Source organism: Heteronotia binoei, chromosome 2 (assembly GCF_032191835.1).
Source record: "Heteronotia binoei isolate CCM8104 ecotype False Entrance Well chromosome 2, APGP_CSIRO_Hbin_v1, whole genome shotgun sequence".
Classification (NCBI taxonomy): Eukaryota; Metazoa; Chordata; class Lepidosauria; order Squamata; family Gekkonidae; genus Heteronotia; species Heteronotia binoei.
In genome coordinates, this window is record NC_083224.1 from 11249935 (window position 1) to 11270690 (window position 20756).

The window sequence follows — 20756 nt, forward strand, 5'->3', positions numbered from 1 at the left end:
ACATCCAGGTGGGACCTGGAGATCTCCCAGAGTTAAAGTCTGATTTCCAGAGTATAAATTTCCAGCTTCTAGCCCCACTGGTGGACCTCTTGATGGCACTTGGTTGTTTTTTTTTTTTTTTTTTTGGAAAAACAAAGAAGGGAAAGAAACTTAACCCAAAAACTGGAGTAAGAAACCTGAAAGGTTAATATGCAAGTAAAGGGCCAAACATTAAAAACAAAGTGTAAAATAAATCATAAACCAACATATATGTATTTATTGTAGAGAGCTAAAACCATTTAAGGGCCCATCATAAGCCTCTGTCCTATGTACAAACCCTCAACTTGACTTGACACGTTTTGACCTAGACTGGTCTCCTTCAGAGGTCAGAAAGGTAAGAACGCATATTGGCTCATAATACAGAACAGAATAAAACAATAGAACAATGCTGGACCACAAGGAAATTTAATGAAGTGACAAAGGCTTAGAGATATCCTTTGGGTTTTTTGGCCATTGTATGACACAGAGTGTTGGACTGGATGGGCCATTGGCCTGATCCAACATGGCTTCTCTTATGTTCTTCTGTGACACAGAGTGTTGGACTGGAGGGGCCACTGGCCTGATCCAACAGGGCTTCTCTTATGTTCTTCTGTGACACAGAGTGTTGGACTGGATGGGCCATTGGCCTGATCCAACATGGCTTCTCTTATGTTCTTATGTGACACAGAGTGTTGGACTGGAGGGGCCATTGGCCTGATCCAACAGGGCTTCTCTTATGTTCTTATGTGACACAGAGTGTTGGACTGGAGGGGCCACTGGCCTGATCCAACAGGGCTTCTCTTATGTTCTTCTGTGACACAGAGTGTTGGACTGGATGGGCCATTGGCCTGATCCAACATGGCTTCTCTTATGTTCTTCTGTGACACAGAGTGTTGGACTGGAGGGGCCACTGGCCTGATCCAACAGGGCTTCTCTTATGTTCTTATGTGACACAGAGTGTTGGACTGGATGGGCCACTGGCCTGATCCAACAGGGCTTCTCTTATGTTCTTATGTGACACAGAGTGTTGGACTGGAGGGGCCACTGGCCTGATCCAACAGGGCTTCTCTTATGTTCTTATGTGACACAGAGTGTTGGACTGGATGGGCCATTGGCCTGATCCAACAGGGCTTCTCTTATGTTCTTATGTGACACAGAGTGTTGGACTGGATGGGCCATTGGCCTGATCCAACAGGGCTTCTCTTATGTTCTTATGTGACACAGAGTGTTGGACTGGATGGGCCATTGGCCTGATCCAACAGGGCTTCTCTTATGTTCTTATGTGACGCAGAGTGTTGGACTGGAGGGGCCACTGGCCTGATCCAACAGGGCTTCTCTTATGTTCTTATGTGACACAGAGTGTTGGACTGGATGGGCCATTGGCCTGATCCAACAGGGCTTCTCTTATGTTCTTATGTGACACAGAGTGTTGGACTGGAGGGGCCACTGGCCTGATCCAACAGGGCTTCTCTTATATTCTTATGTGACACAGAGTGTTGGACTGGAGGGGCCACTGGCCTGATCCAACAGGGCTTCTCTTATGTTCTTCTGTGACACAGAGTGTTGGACTGGATGGGCCATTGGCCTGATGCAGCATGGCTTCTCTTATGTTCTTATGTGACACAGAGTGTTGGACTGGAGGGGCCACTGGCCTGATCCAACATGGCTTCTCTTATGTTCTTATGTGACACAGAGTGTTGGACTGGAGGGGCCACTGGCCTGATCCAACATGGCTTCTCTTATGTTCTTATGTGACTCAGAGTGTTGGACTGGATGGGCCATTGGCCTGATCCAACACGGCTTCTCTTATGTTCTTATGTGACACAGAGTGTTGGACTGGAGGGGCCACTGGCCTGATCCAGCATGGCTTCTCTTACCTTCTTATGCCTATAGAGATCAGTTCCCTCTGATAAAATGGCTGCTTTGGAAGGTGGACTCTGTGGCTTTATACCCTGTTGAGGTCCTTCCCCTCCCCAAAACTATTCCACCGGGCCTTTGGTTGAGGCAGTGGGCATCCTAATTCCATCTGCTCAGCCTCCCTTGCTGTGATGCTATCTTATTGCTACCTAAGGTTACAAATCCCCTCTCTCTGCTTCTCCCTCACAACTTTGTCAAGGGGGCTTTTGAGAAGAAGAAGAATATATTGGATTTATTTCCCGCCCTCCACTCCGAAGAGTCTCAGAGCGGCTCACAATCTCCTTTACCTTCCTCCCCCCCACAACAGACACACTGTGAGGTAGATGAAGACATTGGATTTATATCCTGCCCTCCACTCCGAAGCGTCTCAGAGCAGCTCACAATCTCCTTTACCTTCCTCCCCCACAACAGACACCCTGTGAGGTGGGTAGGGCTGGAGAGGGCTCTGACAGCAGCTGCTCTTTTAAGGACAACCTCTGCCAGAGCTCTGGCTGACCCAAGGCCATTCCAGCAGGTGCAAGTGGAGGAGTGGGGAATCAAACCCGGTTCTCCCAGATAAGAGAGCTATGGCTGACCCAAGGCCATTCCTGCAGGTGCAAGTGGAGGAGTGGGGAATAAAACCCGGTTCTCCCAGATAAGAGAGCTCTGGCTGACCCAAGGCCTTTCCAGCAGGTGCAAGTGGAGGAGTGGGGAATCAGACCCGGTTCTCTCTGATAAGAGATCTCTGGCTGACCCAAGGCCATTCCAGCATCTGCAAGTGGAGGAGTGTGGAATCAAACTCGGTTCTCCCAGATAAGAGAGCTCTGGCTGACCCAAGGCCATTCCAGCAGGTGCAAGTGGAGGAGTGGGGAATCAAACCCGGTTCTCGCAGATAAGAGAGCTCTGGCTGACCCAAGGCCTTTCCAGCAGCTTCAAGTGGAGGAGTGGGGAATCAAACCCGGTTCTCGCAGATAAGAGAGCTCTGGCTGACCCAAGGCCTTTCCAGCAGCTTCAAGTGGAGGAGTGGGGAATCAAACCCGGTTCTCGCAGATAAGAGAGCTCTGGCTGACCCAAGGCCTTTCCAGCAGCTTCAAGTGGAGGAGTGGGGAATCAAACCCGGTTCTCCCAGATAAGAGCCTGCACACTTAACCACTACACCAAACTGGCTCTCCCATCCAAGGACTAACAATGGCCAGCCTTCCTTAGCTTCTGAGATATGACGAGATCGGAGTAGAGACCTCACTTGGAGTATCGTGTTCAGTTTTGGGTTGAGAGGTTGAAAGAAAGGTTGAAGGAGCTGGGGATGTTTAGCCTGGAGAGGAGGAAGCTGAGGTGATATGATCACCATCTTCAAGTCCTTGAAGGGCTGTCATAGAGAGGATTGTGTGGAATTGTTTTCTCTGGCCCCAGAAGGTAGGACCAGAACCAATGGGTTGAAATTAAATCAAAAGAGTTCCCGGCTCAACATGAGGAAGAACTTCCTGACCATTAGAGCGGTTCCTCAGTGGAACAGCCTTCCTCGGGAGGTGGTGGGCTCTCCTTCCTTGGAGGTTTTAAACAGAGGCTGGATGACCCTCTGACAGCAATGAAGATCCTGTGAATTTTGGGAGAGGTATCTGTGAGTTTCCTGCATTGTGCAGTGGGTTGGACTAGATGACCCTGGAGGTCCCTTCTGACTCTATGATTCAATGAAGTGATGGTATCGCTTTACTCTGCTCTGGTAAGACCTCACCTGGAGTCTTGTGTTCAGTTTTGGGCACCACATTTTAAGAAGGTTATAGACAAGCTGGAACAGCTCCAGAGGAGGGTGCCAAAGATGGTGAGGGATCTGGAGACCACGTCCTATGAGGAAAGGTTGAAGGAGCTGGGGATGTTTAGCCTGGAGAGGAGGCGACTGGGAGGTGATACGATCACCATCTTCAAGTACTTGAAGGGCTGTCCTATAGAGGAGGGTGTGGAATTGTTTTCTGTGGTCCCAGAAGGTAGGACCAGAACCAACGGGTTGATATTAAATCAAAAGAGTTTCCGGCTCAACATTAGGAAGAACTTCCTGACCATTAGAGCGGTTCCTCAGTGGAACAGGCTTCCTCCTTGGGAGGTGGTGGGCTCTCCTTCCTTGGAGGTTTCTCAACAGAGGCTAGATGGCCATCTGACAGCAATGAAGATCTTGTAAATTTATGGGGAGGTGTTTGTGGGTTTCCTGCATTGTTGGACTAGATGACCCTGGAGGTCCCTTCCAAATTCTGTTATTCTAGCCTGGGCCCTCCAGGTCATGGCAAATGAAGAAAGGTGGTTTGCCCTTGCCTGCCTCTGCGTAGCAACCTTGGACTTTCTTGGTGGTCTCCCATCCAAATACTAACCAGGGTCACTCCTGCTTAACTTCTGAGATCTGAGAAGATCGTGCTTGTCTAGCTCATCCAGACCAGAGAGACACTTCTTTTATGACCCTTTCTGATGATCCTTTCCTTTGCCCACTACAAGCAGCCTACCAAACAACTCTGGTGCTGAGTGCTAAATCTGCCCAACCTGGAAGTCCTTGAAACTTCTTCTCCCCCCCTCCCCTTTCTTTATTTCAAGACACTCCTCTCCGTCCCAACTTCTTCTTTTCTTTTTCTAAGCTGCTTCCTGACCACAAGTCTGCCTAAACGCCAACATGAAATCAGCTGATGGAGTGGGCTGGATTCTATGAAAACTTCTGCTGCAATATGGTCGCTGGTCTTTAAGGTGCCCCAAGAACCCTGATGGTCGATAGCTGGTTGTCACAGCAGATGGCTCTTGGCAGTTCCTTTCAAGGTGTGCTTTGGAGTGTGCTGGTCCTTTTGGTTCCAGGGGGAAGCTCAGAAGAGTCCAATACATCAGCAGGTATATGATCACCATCTTCAAGTCCTTGAAGGGCTGTCCTCTAGAGGATGGTGTGGAATTGTTTTCTGTGGCCCTGGAAGGTAGGACCAGAACCAATGGGTTGAAATTAAATCAGAAGAGTTTCCAGCTCAACATTACGAAGAACCTCCTGACCATTTGAGTGGTTCCTCAGTGGAACAGGCTTCCTCCTTGGGAGGTGGTGGGCTCTCTTTCCTTGGCGGTTTTTCGACAGAGGCTGGATGGCCCTCTGATAGCGATGAAGATCCTGTGAATTTAGGGGGAGGTGTTTGTGAGTTTCCTGCATTGTGCAGGGGGTTGTACTAGATGACTCTGGAGGTGCCTGCCAACTCTATGGCTCTATGACTGTTAGAATGGTTCCTCAGTGGAACAGGCTTCCTCCTTGGGAGGTGGTGGGCTCTCCTTCCTTGGAGGTTTTGAAACAGAGGCTAGATGGCCATCTGGCAGCAATGAGGATCCTGTGAATTTAGGGGGAGGTGTTTGTGAGTTTCATGCCTTGTGCGGGGCGGGGGGCGGGTTGGGCTAGATGACCCTTGAGGTCCCTTCCAACTCTAGGATTCTATGATTAGAGCAGAACTACACGTTACACACCGCTGCGTCTTATGAACCTACCAATATGTTAACAAAGAAAAGCAGGCATGGGAGGCGGAAATTGGACTGGAAAAACAGCGGGGTGGGGGGAGATCTACTTAAGGGTTCTGATACATTTTCACCATGAGGTAAGGTGGAATTCCCAGCAGGTTTAGGTTTTATTGGATTTATATCCTGCCCTCCCCTCAGGGGATCAGGAGGTGGGGGTTGGTTTCCAGATCTGAAGAAGAAGACTGCAGATTTATACGTCGGCTTTTCTTTCTGAATCAAAGTCTCAGAGCGGCTTACAATCTCTTTTATCTCCTTCCCTCACAAGACACCCTTTCAAGGACAGTCTCAGAGCGGCCTAGTCTCCTTTCCCTTCCTCCCCAACAACAGACCCTGTGAGGTGGGTAGGGCTGAGAGGGCTCTGACAGCAGCTGCTCTTTCAAGGATAGTCTCAGAGTGGCCTACAGTCTCCTTTCCCTTCCTCCCCCACAACAGACACACTGTGAGGTGGGTGAGGCTAAGAGGGCTCTCACAGCAGCTGCCCTTTCAAGGACAGAGTCTCAGAGTGGCCTAGTCTCCTTTCCCTTCCTCCCCAACAACAGATACCCTGTGAGGTGGGTGGGGCTGAGAGAGCTCTGACAGCAGCTGCCCTTTCAAGGACAGAGTCTCAGAGCGGCCTAGTCTCCTTTACCTTCCTCCCCCACAATAGACACCCTGTGAGGTAGATGAAGATATTGGATTTATATCCCGCCCTCCACTCCGAAGAGTCTCAGAGCGGCCTACAATCTCCTTTCCCTTCCTCCCCCACAACAGACACCCTGTGAGGTGGGTGAGGCTGAGAGGGCTCTCACAGCAGCTGCCCTTTCAAGGACAGAGTCTCAGAGTGGCCTAGTCTCCTTTCCCTTCCTCCCCAACAACAGATACCCTGTGAGGTGGGTGGGGCTGAGAGAGTTCTGACAGCAGCTGCCCTTTCAAGGACAGAGTCTCAGACCGGCCTACAATCTCCTTTCCCTTCCTCCCCCACAACAGACACCCTGTGCGATAGATGAAGATATTGGATTTATATGCCGCCCTCCACTCCAAAGAGTCTCAGAGTAGCTCACAATCTCCTTTACCTTCCTCCCCCACATCAGACACTGTGTGAGGTGGGTGGGGCTGAGAGGGCTCTCACAGCAGCTGCCCTTTCAAGGACAGAGTCTCAGAGCGGCCTACAGTCTCCTTTCCCTTCCTCCCCAACAACAGACACCCTGTGAGGTGGGTGGGACTGAGAGAACCCTGACAGCAGCTGCCCTTTCAAGGACAGAGTCTCAGAGTGGCCTACAGTCTCCTTTCCCTCCCCCCCCAACAGACTCCCTGTGAGGTGGGTGGGGCTGAGAGGGTTCTCACAGCAGCTGCCCTTTCAAGGACAACTCTGCCAGAGCTATGGCTGACCCAAGGCCATTCCAGCAGGTGCAAGTGGAGGAGTGGGGAATCAAACCCGGTTCTCCCAAATAAGAGAGCTCTGGCTGACCCAAGGCCATTCCAGCACCTGCAAGGGGAGGAGTGGGGAATCAAACCCGGTTCTCCCAGATAAGAGTCCGCACACTTCACCACTACACCAAACCGCAGGATCAACGCAAACTGACAAGTGTTTGTCCAGCTGCTGCTTAATAGAAAGGCCAGATTGTTCACCTACTTCTTGATGGTGCCATCATGCTTCCAAGATGTGGTGTGAAGATTCTCCTCACATTTACCTTCTGGGATATCCAGGAAATGGAGCTGGACCTTCCACGGCCCTGGCATTGGGCAAGTCCAGCAGCAGTGCAAGGGGAACAGAGAGGGACCGGAATGAAAGAGGAGCAGGAGGAGGAGGAGAGTTGGATTTATATGCTGCCTTTCACTAACCAAAGAGTCTTACCATCTCCTTCCCCTTCCTGTCCCCACAACTGACAACCTGTGAGCAGTGTTCCCTCTAAACTGAGTTAGCGTGAGCTAGTTCACAGATTTTTTAGCCTCCAGCTCGCACAGTTGTGTCTTAGCTCAGGAAGGATGACCCCAGAACACACTAATTTATGCAGGAGCTCACAACTTTAATGCCAGGAACTCACATCTTTAGTGCCAGGAACTCACAACTTTAGTGCCAGGAGCTCACAAAGTAAAATTGCTGCTCACAAGACTCTGCAGCTTAGCGGGAATATTGCCTGTGAGGTACGCGGGGGCTGAGAGAGCTCTCCCAGAACAGCTCTGCAAGAACGTGACTGCCTCAAGGTCACACCAGTTGGTACATGGGGAGGAGTGGGGAGTCAAACCCGGTTCTCCCAGATAGGAGAGCTATGGCTGACCCAAGGCCATTCCAGCCGCTGCAAGTGGAGGAGTGGGGAATCAAACCCGGTTCTCCCAGATAAGAGAGCTGTGGCTGACCCAAGGCCATTCCAGCCACTGCAAGTGGAGGAGTGGGGAATCAAACCCGGTTCTTCCAGATAAGAGAGCTGTGGCTGACCCAAGGCCATTCCAGCCGCTGCAAGTGGAGGAGTGGGGAATCAAACCCGGTTCTCCCAGATAAGAGAGCTGTGGCTAACCCAAGGCCATTCCAGCCGCTGCAAGTGGAGGAGTGGGGAATCAAACCCGGTTCTCCCAGATAAGAGAGCTGTGGCTGACCCAAGGCCATTCCAGCAGGTGCAAGTGGAGGAGTGGGGAATCAAACCCGGTTCTCCCAGATAGGAGAGCTATGGCTGACCCAAGGCCATTCCAGCCGCTGCAAGTGGAGGAGTGGGGAATCAAACCCGGTTCTCCCAGATAAGAGAGCTCTGGCTGACCCAAGGCCATTCCAGCAGCTGCAAGTGGAGGAGTGGGGAATCAAACCCTGTTCTCCCAAATAAGAGAGCTCTGGCTGACCCAAGGCCATTCCAGCAGCTGCAAGTGGAGGAGGGGGGAATCCAACCCGGTTCTCCCAGATTAGAGTCCGCGCCCTTCACCACCACACCAAACTGGCTCTCACTTCCTTCTGCTCATGACAGAAAACAGAAGACCATAACGTTCCTCATATTGCAGGTGCCAGAGCGCAGGAACTGGCGGTGCTACAGACCGAGGGACCCTTGAGGCTGACCGCAGGAGAGACCCTCGACCTCAACTGCACGTTGATTGGGTATGGCCCACCAGGGGGCGTCGGATGGTACAAAGGCTCCGACAGAAGCCAGCCTCCCGTTTACTACAATACAGCAGCCCTCCCTCCCGGAGTGATCAGGTTTTTTCCTGGGTCAGAAACGGACTACAGCATCCGCATCAGCAACATCCAGCCGGAGGACGCCGGGACCTACTACTGTGTGAAATACAAGGCAGGAATCCAGGAGACGGAATATAAATCAGGAAAGGGCACTGAGGTTTCGGTGAGCGGTGAGTACCATCCAGACCCCGCTGGTGACAGAATGGGCACAGGGCAAGTAGTCCGTGCGCCTTTTCCCTGTGAGGTAGATGAGGCTTAGAGGGAACACTGCTCCCAAGGCTGGCACATTTATTAAAGTAGCAAGAGTGGCCTACAATCTCCTTCCTCCATGACACCCTGTGAGGTGGATGGGGCTGAGAGGGCTCTCACAGCAGCTGCCCTTTCAAGGACAGAGTCTCAGAGCGGCTCACAATCTCCTTTCCCTTCCTCCCCCACAACAGGCACCCTGTGAGGTGGATGGGGCTGAGAGGGCTCTCACAGCAGCTGCCCTTTCAAGGACAACCTCTGCCAGAGCTCTGACTGACCCAAGACCATTCCAGCAGGTGCAAGTGGAGGAGTGGGGGAATCAAACCCGGTTCTATGGAGATAAGAGTCTGCACACTTCACCACTACACCAAACTGGCTCTCTCCAGTCTGGCTTGGGAAACTCCCAGAGATTTGGGGGTGGAGCCAGGGGAGGAGGGACTTCAGTGGGGTACAGCGCCATGGACTCCACCTTCCAAAGCATCCATTTTGTCCAGGGGAGCTGATCTCTGTAGTCTGGAAATCAGCTGGAATTCCAAGAGATCCCCAGGTCCCACCTGGAGGCTGGCATCGCTAGCATGAGGGGGGGGGAGGAACCGAGGGGAGATTTAGGGTGGGAAAATTTCAAGGAATGGGTTAAATACCTCCCCTTCCTCCCCTTTGGATTATTACCAGTTCCTGTTCTGAACAATTGTTTAGGAAATAGTTAAATGTGACTTTGTCATTTTTAAAAAATGTTTTAAAAAAATCTTCATTATTTTTTGTTAATAGCAATTGATCTCTTAACTCTCAACATTAGGAAGAACTTCCTGACTGTTAGAGCAGTTCCTCAGTGGAACAGGCTTCCTCCTCGGGAGGTGGTCGGCTCTCCTTCCTTGGAGGTTTTTCAACAGAGGCTAGATGGCCATCTGACAGCGATGAGGATCCTGTGAATTTAGGGGGAGGGGTTTGTGAGTTTCCTGCATTGTGTAGGGGGTTGGACTAGATGACCCTGGAGGTCCCTTCCAACTCTATGATTCTATGATTCTTGGATGCTCATCTGGAACGGGTCCAGAGGAGGGCGACAAAGATGGTGAGGGGTGTGGAGACCAAGTCCTATGAGGAAAGGTTGAAGGAGCTGGGGATGTTTAGCCTGGAGAGGAGGCGGCTGAGAGGTGATAGGATCACCATCTTCAAGTCCTTGAAGGGCTTTCATATAGAGGATGGTGTGGAATTTTCTGTGGCACTGGAAAATAGGACTAGAACCAATGGGTTGAAATTAAATCAAAAGAGTTTCTGGCTCATCATTAGGAAGAAAAATTTCCTGACTGTTAGAGCGGTTCCTCAGTGGAACAGGCTTCCTCGGGAGGTGGTCGGCTCTCCTTCCTTGGAGGTTTTTCAACAGAGGCTAGATGGCCATCTGACAGCGATGAGGATCCTGTGAATTTAGGGGGAGGGGTTTGTGAGTTTCCTGCATTGTGTAGGGGGTTGGACTAGATGACCCTGGAGGTCCCTTCCAACTCTATGATTCTATGATTCTTGGATGCTCGTCTAGAACGGGTCCAGAGGAGGGCGACAAAGATGGTGAGGGATCTGGAGACCAAGTCCTATGAGGAAAGGTTGAAGGAGCTGGAGATGTTTAGCCTGGAGAGGAGGCAGCTGAGAGATGGTAGGATCACCATCTTCAAGTCCTTGAAGGGCTGTCCTATAGAGGATGGTGTGGAATCTTCTGTGGTGCTGGAAGACAGGACCAGAACCAATGGGTTGAAATTAAATCAAAAGAGTTTCTGGCTCAACATTAGGAAGAACTTCCTGACCGTTAGAGCGATTCCTTAGTGGAACAGGCTTCCTCCTCGGGAGGTGGTGGACTCTCCTTCCTTGGAGGTTTTTCAACAGAGGCTAGATAGCCCTCTGACAGCAATGAAGATCCTGTGAATTTAGGGGGAGGTCTTTGTGAGTTTCCTGCATTGTGCAGGGGGTTGGACTAGATGACCCTAGAGATCCCTTCCAACTCTATGATTCTATGAACAGCTGTGACCTTATCAATGACCAGGCCTCGGATTCAGTGGGAGCTCACAGGAGCACAGCTCCTGAACCTTTCTGAGAGTTCCTCCTCCTCCTTCTAAGTGTTCCACCTCCTTGTCCATTGAATAGTAGGTGTAGCTGCATAACAATCCCTGGATGAGCTCCACCACCTATTTTTCTACAAAATAACCCCTGCCAATGATAATATCCAATTGTATAAAAAAGCATAAGTCCAGTACACCTTAAAGATATAAAATTTGTGGCAGGGGAGGAGCTTTTATAGAATCATAGAGTGGGAAGGGACCTCCAGGGTCATCTAGTCCAACCCCCTCCACAGTGCAGGAAATTCAAAATATACCTCACTCCACACACCTTACTCCAGTGACCCCTGCTCCAAGCCCTAAAGATGGCAGAGAGCCTGGGGAAGGGAAGAAGGTCAGTGGGGGACAATGCTTTCAAGTCCCCACTCCAAAATGTCTGTGTTCTCCAGGAGAATTGGCCCCAGTAGTCTGGAGATAAGCTGTAATTCTGGGTGATCCTCCAGTCCCACCTGGAGGCTAATATCCCTAGTTTCAGGAAGTCCACCAGTGGGGCCAGGACTCTAGAAGCTCTCTCAGAATGTGACTTCTGTCAGATACATGAAGTTTTGGGCATTGCAGTTTCAGAAGAAAATAGACAAGCTGGAATGGGTCCAGTGGAAGGTAGTGAAGATGGTGAAGGGTCTGGAGACCAAGACTTGTGAGGAAAGGTTGAAGGAGCTGGGCATGTTTAGCCTAGAGAGGAGGCGGCTGAGAGGTGATACGATTGCCATCTTCAAGTCCAACTTATATACACATCAAGGTTCCGGCACTAGGATGCCATTGGATCATTCAAACCAGCAGGGAGCCCGTGATTGGTGCAGAACAGTAGGGATTTGGAACCTGCTGCCCATTGTTCCTAAGTCCCCAAGCTCAGTCCTTATGGCTCCAAGGAGCTAGGCAGGAACACCCGTAATAGTCTTCACATTGGTCCTTGTGGAGAAACGCCATCTGAGTTAATGGTGGTGCTTGGTTGGGAGGGAACATGAAACTGCTAGGCAGGCTTTGTCATTCTGGTTGCTGTTCGGGTGCTGTGCTAAACTTTTACATTCAACTGCTTTTGTTTTTTTTTTCTTTTCTTTTTCTCTTCTAATTAAATATTTTTACTGTTTTGAATGCTGGCAGTCAAACTTTGTACCACATAGATCCCCAACCACTTTAGACCACGCTTTATGAAGGGGGCCCCGGGGAAAGGGGGAAGGCCTGTGGTTGGATAAGGTGCCAATCCTCGAGGGGTTCCCTGAAGAAGTGCTGTGGTCTCTCTGGAGAGGGGGATTGAGAGTCCTGTTCCTCTCAATCCGAACCCCTAGACTGAGCAGGTGGTGGCAGCGAGCCCAAGTGGCTGGAGGAGAAATATCTCCCTCCAAAACAGGGAACGGGGTCTGGTAGGCAAACCAGGGCCGTTCTGTCACAGTCCTCATACATAACAGTTGTCTCACTAGAAATGTTTGCCATCAGACTCAAATGTTGCTATGATATTTTGTAATCCCCTTGCCGGTTGACTAAACAGGTTTGCTTAAGCAGGAATCCAATAATTGCTATCATTTCAAATGATTGCATTTTTGTAACTAGTTTACTTAATAGGTCTGTCATTCTGGTAATCCATTTTCAGTCCCGGTGAGAAAAGGGGGACTATAAATGTGAGGGGGGGAAATAAGCCAAAGAAGAGACAATTTGGGCTTGTTTGTGACATCTGCGGCCTTGCTGGGGTGTGCAGAAATGATGAGAAATTTGGAAACATTTCTAGTTCTTACTAAAGTGCTCGTGGAAAGAGGTGCAAAGCAAAATTAGATCAAGTCAGCTGTTTCCTTCTCTGCTAACAACCCATGAAAGAACTCTCTGTGCAAAAATAGTAAAACAACCAGAACCAATATAAAAATAGAAATCTCAATAATAGTAATGGAACAAATATTGAAATGTACATGTTACGAGAGACCATACAAAAACTACTCCATCCAGAAAGCACTGTTATTCCTTGTTGTTCAGTCGCACAGTCGATTCCGACTCTTTGCAACCCCATGGACCAAGTCATGCCAGGTCCTCCTGTCTTCCACCATCCTCCGAAGTCTGCTCAAATTTGTGTTTGTTACATCAGTAATGCTGTCCAGCCATCTTATCTTTGCCCGTCCCCTTCTTCTTTTGCCTTCTGTCTTTCCCAGCATCAGGATCTTCTCTAGGGAGTGCTCCCTTCTCATTTGGTGGCCAAAGAATTTGAGCTTCAGCTTCAGCATCTGACCTTCCAGGGAACAGTCTGGGTTGATTCCCCTTAGAACTGACTGATTGGATCTTCTTGCAGTCCAAGGGACTCTCAAGATTCTTCTCCAGCACCACATCTCAAAAGAATCTATTCTTCTGCGCTCGGCCTTCCTTATGGTCCAGCTCTCACATCCATAGTTACTCTTATTCCTACTGTCTCTTAAATGATCAATATCCTCATTAATTTATAGTAATAAATACAGTCCAACAATCATAATGACCAGCCTTCGGGTCATTTCGAGTCTCAAAACTCTTCTTCTTGGGACTGTCTTCTTCCAGTATGTCATACAGTAGGTAAGTTTGCTGGATTTGTAAGTAGTGTCTGGAAACAACTCTATGTGTCTCACTGAGTCATATTCATTTTGCCTTACTATCAGCAATCCATAATGCATTATTCTGACCCATTTCTGTAAACTCCATTCCAGTCCGCTCTCCAAACTTGAATGGAGTTTACAGAAATCCAGCAAACTTACCTACCGCACGACATACCGGAAGAAGGACCGGTCATTATGGCTTGTATGGCATTGTTCCTGGCTTCGCCCCCAAAGTCTCCTGGCTCCACCCCCAAAGTCCCCAGATATTTCTTGAATTGGACTTGGCAACCCTAAACCCCACTGAGGTCCCTCTCGTTCCCAGGCTCCACCCCCTCTGCATATATCCAGGGATTTCCCCACTCTGAGTTATTATTATTATTACCTTTCATTTATATCCCGCCCTCCCTGCAAGCGGACTCAGGGTGGCTAACAGTCAGAGCAACACCTCGAACCATAAATACAATTCAACAGTTTAAAACTTCAAAACTTCAAACGGTAAATGCAGTTAAAACATTTTTAAAACATCTTATGGTGCTGTTAAGCAACAACGTAGACGGGATCGTCCTTTACTAACAGTGAGCCCGTAGTGATTCCAATTTCTCAGTTGTGTAGGGTGATAGCCCTCTTCCAGTTTAGGTGCCAAAGGCCTGTTGAAATAACTTGGTTTTGCAGACCCTGCGAGATTGAGAGAGGTCCCGCAGGGCCCTTATGGCCTCCGGGAGTGCATTCCATATTTCAGGTGCTGCCACTGAGAAGGCCCTGGACCGTGTAGAGCACAGTCTGGCCCCCTCTTGATCCGGGAATGGACAATAGATATTGTGTCCCTGAATGCAGTGCTCTATGGGGAACATGTGAAGAAAAGTGGTCCCAACGATAGACAGGTCCCCGATCATATAGGGCTTTAAAGGTCAAAAGCAACACCTTGAAACGGACTCGGAACACAATAGGTAACCAGGGCAGTTGTTTCAGCACTGGCTGAATGTGCTCCCATCGAGGGAGCCACATTAACAGTTGCAATCATATTAGCAGCCCCAACGAAAGAGTGCTAGGATGAACTAAAACAGCTCTTGGGTGTCTTTACTTCCAGATTTCCTGCTGCACCAGCCGCATCGCCACGTTTATGTGCAAAGTGGAGCGGTTCTGACTCTGGAATGTACGATCACGGGTCTTTCGCCAACAGGACCTGTGAGGTGGTTCAAGGGGGACGGCGCCAATCGCAAGCTCATCTTTCCAAATTATACACCACCTAACAGAGTAAGAAAGAAAGACAGTGACTCCGACACAGATTTTACCATCTTCCTTCATAACGTCGTTCCTGAGGACGCCGGGATTTATTATTGTGTGAAGCAAAGGCGACTAGTTAAAGGAGACGAAGACCTCCAAAGTGGTCATGGAACAGAGGTGCTTGTGGACCGTGAGTGAAATTTAATTTCTTTCGAATTGTTATTTCAGAGGGCCCCAACCCCTGGTCCATGGACCAGTACTGGTCCATGGCCTGTGAGCAACCAGACCGTGAGTTGTATTATTATTTCATTATATAATACAATGTAATACTAATAAAAAGAAGACATTGGATTTATATCCTGCCTGCAGAGTGGTAAAGCTGCAGTCCTGCAGTCGGAGCCCCCTGCTCACGACCTGAGTTCGATCCCAGCAGAAGCTGGTTGAGGTAGCCGGCTCGAGGTCAACTCAGCCTTCCATCCTTCCGAGGTCAGTCCAATGAGTACCCAGCTTGCTGGGGGGAAAGTGTAGATGACTGCGGAAGGCAATGGCAAACCACCCCTTATGTTCCTATCCAAAGGGTGATTAACATGTGGAATTCACTGCCACAAAAGGTGGTGGGGGCCACAAGTATAGCCACCTTCAAGAGGGGTTTAGATAAAAATATGGAGCACAGGTCCATCAGTGGCTATTAGCCACAGTGTGTGTGTATATATAAAATTTTTTGCCACTGTGTGACACAGAGTGTTGGACTGGATGGGCCGTTGGCCTGATCCAACAGGGCTTCTCTTATGTTCTTATGTTCACCCCGTAAAAAGTCTGCCATGAAAATGTTGTGAAAGCAACGTCACCCCAGAGTCGAAAATGACTCTGGCCCTCTGATAGCAATGAAGATCCTGTGAATTTAGGGGGAGGTATTTGTGAGTTCCCTGCATTGTGCAGGGGGTTGGACTGGATGACCCTGGAACTGCCTTCCAACTCTATGGGAGGTGGTGGGCTCTCCTTCCTTGATGGTTTTTCAACAGAGGCTAGATGGCCCTCTGACAGCAATGAGGATCCTGTGAATTTAGGGAGAGGTGTTTGTGAATTTCCTGCATTTTGCGGGGGGTTGGACTAGATGACCCTGGAGGTGCCTTCCAACTCTATGGGAGGTGGCGAGCTCTCCTTCCTTGATGGTTTTTCAACAGAGGCTAGATGGCCCTCTGACTGCAATGAAGATCTTGTGAATTTAGGGGGAGGTGTTTGTGAGTTTCCTGCATTGTGCAGGGGGTTGGACTTGATGACCCTGGAGGTCCCTTCCAACTCTATGATTCTATGATGATTCTGTGACTAATGGCCTTAATGCTCTCAATATCACTTAAGGGTATAATTTTGGAGCGAGCTAGTCCTGAACCTCTTTTTTCTGAAAATGTCCACTTTCTGTTTCAGAGGTGGACTACAAGATCCCGGTGGCTGGTGCGACAGTCTGTATTCTCCTTCTTCTTTTCCTCTCCGGGGCTGTTTACTTCTGCCTAAAGAAAAGAAGAGGTGAGTGAACAGCAGTTTGGACTGTACCTGGAGAAAATGGATGCTTTGGAGGGTGGACGCTTTGGAGGCACTGTACCCCACAGAGATCCCCCCAAGCTGCAATCCCCAAATCTTTAGGAATTTCCCAATCTGGCTCTGACAACTCTACCCCTCTGTCTCCTGCCAGTGGCCGGGGGGGACCTGGCCACCACATCTGGAGGTGGGCAACTCTAGACACAAACCACCCAGAGTGAGGGCCCAGGACAAAAGAGCCCACTTATCTTAGAAGAAGAAGAAGATATTGGATTTATATCCCGCCCTCCACTCCGAAGAGTCTCAGAGCGGCTCACAATCTCCTTTCCCTTCCTCCCCCACAACAGACACCCTGTGAGGTGGGTGGGGCTGGAGAGGGCTCTCACAGCAGCTGCCCTTTCAAGGACAACCTCTGCCAGAGATATGGCTGACCCAAGGCCATTCCAGCAGGTGCAAGTGGAGGAGTGGGGAATCAAACCTGGTTCTCCCAGATAAGAGTCCACACACTTAACCACTACACCAAACTGGCTCTCCTAGGTGCACAGTTACTGGTTGAGTCATTCAGTCATGAAGAAGAAGACTGCAGACTTATACCCTGCTCTTCTCTCTGAATCAGAGACTCAGAGCGGCTTACAATCTTCTCTATCTTCTCCCCCCCACAACAGACACCCTGTGAGGTGGGTGGGGCTGAGAGAGCTCTGACAGAAGCTGCCCTTTCAAGGACAGAGTCTCAGAGCGGCCTACAATCTCCTTTATCTCCTTCCCCCGCAACAGACACTCTGTGCTGTGGGTAGGGCTAAGAGAGCTCTGACAGAAGCTGCCTTTTCAAGGACAGAGTCTCAGAGCAGCCTACAATTTCCTTTCCCTTCCTCCCCCACAACAGACACCCTGTGAGGTGGGTGGGGCTGAGAGAGCTCTCCCAGAAGCTGCCCTTTCAAGGACAACTGTGAGAGCTGTGGCTGATCCAAGGCTATTCCAGCAGGTGCAGGTGGAGGAGTGGGGAATCAAACCCGGTTCTCCCAGATAAGAGAGCTATGGCTGACCCAAGGCCATTCTAGCAGGTGCAGGAGGAGGAGTGGGGAATCAAACCCGGTTCTCCCAGATAAGAGAGCTATGGCTGACCCAAGGCCATTCTAGCAGGTGCAAGTGGAGGAGTGGGGAATCAAACCCAGTTCTCCCAGATAAGAGTCCATCCACTTATCCACTACACCAAACTGGCTCTCCAGTCATGAACACTTGCCTGGAAATAAATAAAATATTTGGATTATACAATTGCAATTTAAACAATCTGGAAATAAATTTTAAAAAATCTGGAAATAAATAAGATAAATATAATGGGGAAGATGGGCATGTTTAGATGATTTAATTACAAAAATATGAGCATGTATATACAAGGGGGAGATGGAAATGTTTACAAGCCTTGAAGAGTCCAGCTAAGATCGCAGTGTTTTGAATCCACACCCTTCCTTAAATACAGGAAACACATGAAGCTGCCTTATACTGAATCTTGTTCAGTGAGTTCTCTGTCCTGTCTACTCAGACTGTCAACTCTTTCCCATCACCTCCTGCCTGGTCCTTTCAACTGGAGATGCCGGGGATTGAACCTGGGACCTTCTGCATGCCAAGCAGAGGCTCTTCCACTGAGCCATGGCTCCCACTCCTGGCTCTCCAGGGTCTCATGCTGAGGTCTTTCCCATCACCTCCGGCCTGGTCCTTTCAACTGGAGATGCCGGGGATTGAACCTGGGACCTTCTGCATGCCAAGCAGAGGCTCTTCCACTGAGCCATGACTCCTCCTCCTAGCTCTTCAGGGTCTCTGGCTGAAGTCTTTCTCATCACCTCCTGCCTGGTCCTTTCAACTGGAGATACCAGGGATTGAACCTGGGACTTTCTGCATGCCAAGCAGAGGCTCTTCCCCTGAGCCACGGCTTCCCCTCCTGGCTCTCCAGGGTCTCATGCTGAGGTCTTTCTCATCACCTCCTGTCTGGTCCTTTTAACTGGAAATGCCAGGGATTGAACCAGGGACCTTCTTATCTCTGAGCCACAGTCTGTTTAGATCTTTTCCTCTCAAAACAGGTTTTGTTCCAGAGCTGGTCTCTTGTGTTCCTGGCACCAGAAGCAACCCTAAATACACAAGAGGAAGCTGTGTACAAAACTGAACAAACCAAAAAAAAAAAAAACCCACACACAGCGGAATTACTGGCAAATTACACAAAAATACTCACAACTTTATAAGTGTGCCATAATCACCCATCGGACTGTACAAATTCATATATTCAAAAAGTGCAAACAAGCTTTATAACCCTATGAAACTAGACTCATCGGGAAAAACCCTCAAGGTGGAAACAAACTCCATTTTAGATGTTCGTACGTCCATTGTGTTGTTGAACATTTCTAAAGGACATCGAATTCCTTCTTCTTGCACCAGTGAAGCAGAGATGAAAATCCCGTTAATTAAAATTCCGGTGACGGGACCGCAGGCTGGAACTGGCCGTTTCGCCGTCGAGCTATTTTATGCATTACTCCATTCATTCTAACCCTGATAAGTCATGAAGCTGGCTTCTCCCAGATACAACCCAGCGTACTTGTCCTCGGTTCTCAACACAGAATCACCAGACAGAACCCTTTCAGCATGTTTGGATTATTCAATTACAATTTAAACAATCTGGAAATAAATTTTAAAAAATCTGGAAATAAATAAGATAAATATAATGGGGAGGATGGGCATGTTTAGATGATTTAATGACAAAAATATGAGCATGCATATACAAGAGGGAGATGGAAATGTTTACAAGTCTTGAAGAGTCCAGTTAAGATCTCAGTGTTTTGAATCCACACCCTTCCTTAAATACAGGAAACACAAGAAGCTTTAGAACCATACAAAACTAGACTCCTCGGAAAAAACGCTCAAGGCAGAAACAAAGTCCATTTTAGACGTCCGTACATCCACTGTGTTGTTGAAAATTTCCAAAGGACATCAAATTCCTTCTTCTTGCACCAGTGGAGCAGAGATAAAAACCTCGTTAATTAAAATTCCGGTGACGGGACCTCAGGCTGGAACCCGCCGTTTCGCTGTCGAGCTTCGTCGGACATATATGATGGGGCATGAACTACCGTATTTTTTGGTCCATTGGACGCTCCGGACCATTAGACGCAGGTGCCTGGCTGGGAGACAAGCGGCAAGATCGCTCCCTCCGCCCCCACCGCAAACCCAGCACTTCGCAGGGAGCGATCTCGCCGCTTGTCTCCCAGCCAGGCACGCAGGCGCCGGCGTGCTTCCCCCGCGCTTGCGTGCCTGGCTGGGAGACAAGTGGCGAGATCGCTCCCTGCGAAGTGCTGGGTTTGCGGTGGGGGCGGAGGGAGCGATCTCGCCGCTTGTCTCCCAGCCAGGCACGCAGGCACAGAGGAAGCACCCGCCCCCTCCGCAAACCCAGCGCTTCGCAAAGTGCTGGGCTGTGGAGGGGGCGGTGTGCTTTCCCCCTGCCTGCCTGCCTGGCTTCAGCTGATGCTTACAGCAAGCGCCAGGATCGCTCCCTCCACCCTCCGATCCCCCTCTCGGCTTGGCTTCGCGAACGAAGATTTAAGAAGGGTGCAATAGTCCACGTTTGCTGCAGGCTCGCTGGTGGCTGACAAGACCAATGTGGGACAGGCAGGTCCGGCCACAGCGGCTGCAGGGAAAAGTCTGATTTAGGGTTGGTCCTGTAGCAGTGCGATTCTTCCTCAATCTCCTTTTGTCCTCAAGACCAGCTATGCGTGCGTTCTCAAAGGAAGAGACAGCCTGGTGGATGGTGTGCCTCCATGCTTTGCGATCTGAGGCTAGGTCAGACCACTGGTGATGGTTGATGTGACAGGTGCTAAGGGATTTCTTCAAGGAGTCCTTGTACCTCTTCTTTGGTGCCCCTCTATTTCGATGGCTGGTGGAGAGTTCACCATACAGGGCAATCTTGGGAAGGCGGTGGTTTTCCATCCTAGAAATATGCCCTGCCCAGCGCAGCTGCGTCTTCAACAGCAGTGCCTCGATGCTGGTAACCTCTGCCCGCTTGAGGACTTCAGTGTTGGTCACAAAGTCACTCCAGTGGATGTTGAGGATGGTGCGAAGGCAGCGCTGATGAAAGCGCTCAAGGAGTCGCAGGTGATGACGGTATAAAACCCACGATTCGGAGCCATAGATGAGGGTTGTCATCACAACCGCTTTGTAAACATTGATCTTTGTGCCTTTTTTCAGATGCTTGTTGCTCCACACTCTTTTGTGCAGTCGGCCAAATGCACGGTTCCTCCTCCGATCCCAGCGCTTGCTGAAAGCAGCAGCTGAAGCCAGGCAGAGGAAGCCCCCGCCCCCTCAGCGAGTGCCGGCTGTGGAGGGGGCGGCATGCTTTCTCCCTGCCTGTTTGATTGGCTTCAGCGCTGATGCTTAAAGCAAGCGCTGGGATCGGAGGGCGGAGGGAGTGATCCTGGTGCTTGCTGTAAGCGTCAGAGCTGGAGCCAGGCAGGCAGGCGCGGGGAAGTGCCGGGACGGAGGCAGCGGATC

At 49.9% G+C, this 20756-nt stretch overlaps 1 protein-coding gene across 1 annotated transcript; it reads left to right on the forward strand.

The window, feature by feature from the left end:
- Positions 1 to 7076: 7076 nt before the first annotated feature.
- LOC132590725 (signal-regulatory protein beta-2-like) lies at positions 7077 to 14891 on the forward strand. The gene is made up of 3 exons (XM_060263651.1): positions 7077 to 7158; positions 8404 to 8745; positions 14557 to 14891. Exons 1-3 carry the CDS (start codon positions 7077 to 7079, stop codon positions 14889 to 14891), a joined length of 759 nt encoding a protein of 252 aa, XP_060119634.1.
- The last annotated feature ends 5865 nt before the right edge of the window (positions 14892 to 20756 follow it).

Excerpts from the sequence above, each read along its gene's own strand:
- LOC132590725 (XM_060263651.1), top strand. The coding sequence starts at position 7,077 with ATGTGGTGTGAAGATTCTCCTCACATTTACCTTCTGGGATATCCAGGA. Across the intron at positions 7,159-8,403 it reads TTCCACGGCCCTGGCATTGG|GTGCCAGAGCGCAGGAACTG; the intron begins GCAAGTCCAGCA and ends CTCATATTGCAG. Across the intron at positions 8,746-14,556 it reads CACTGAGGTTTCGGTGAGCG|ATTTCCTGCTGCACCAGCCG; the intron begins GTGAGTACCATC and ends CTTTACTTCCAG.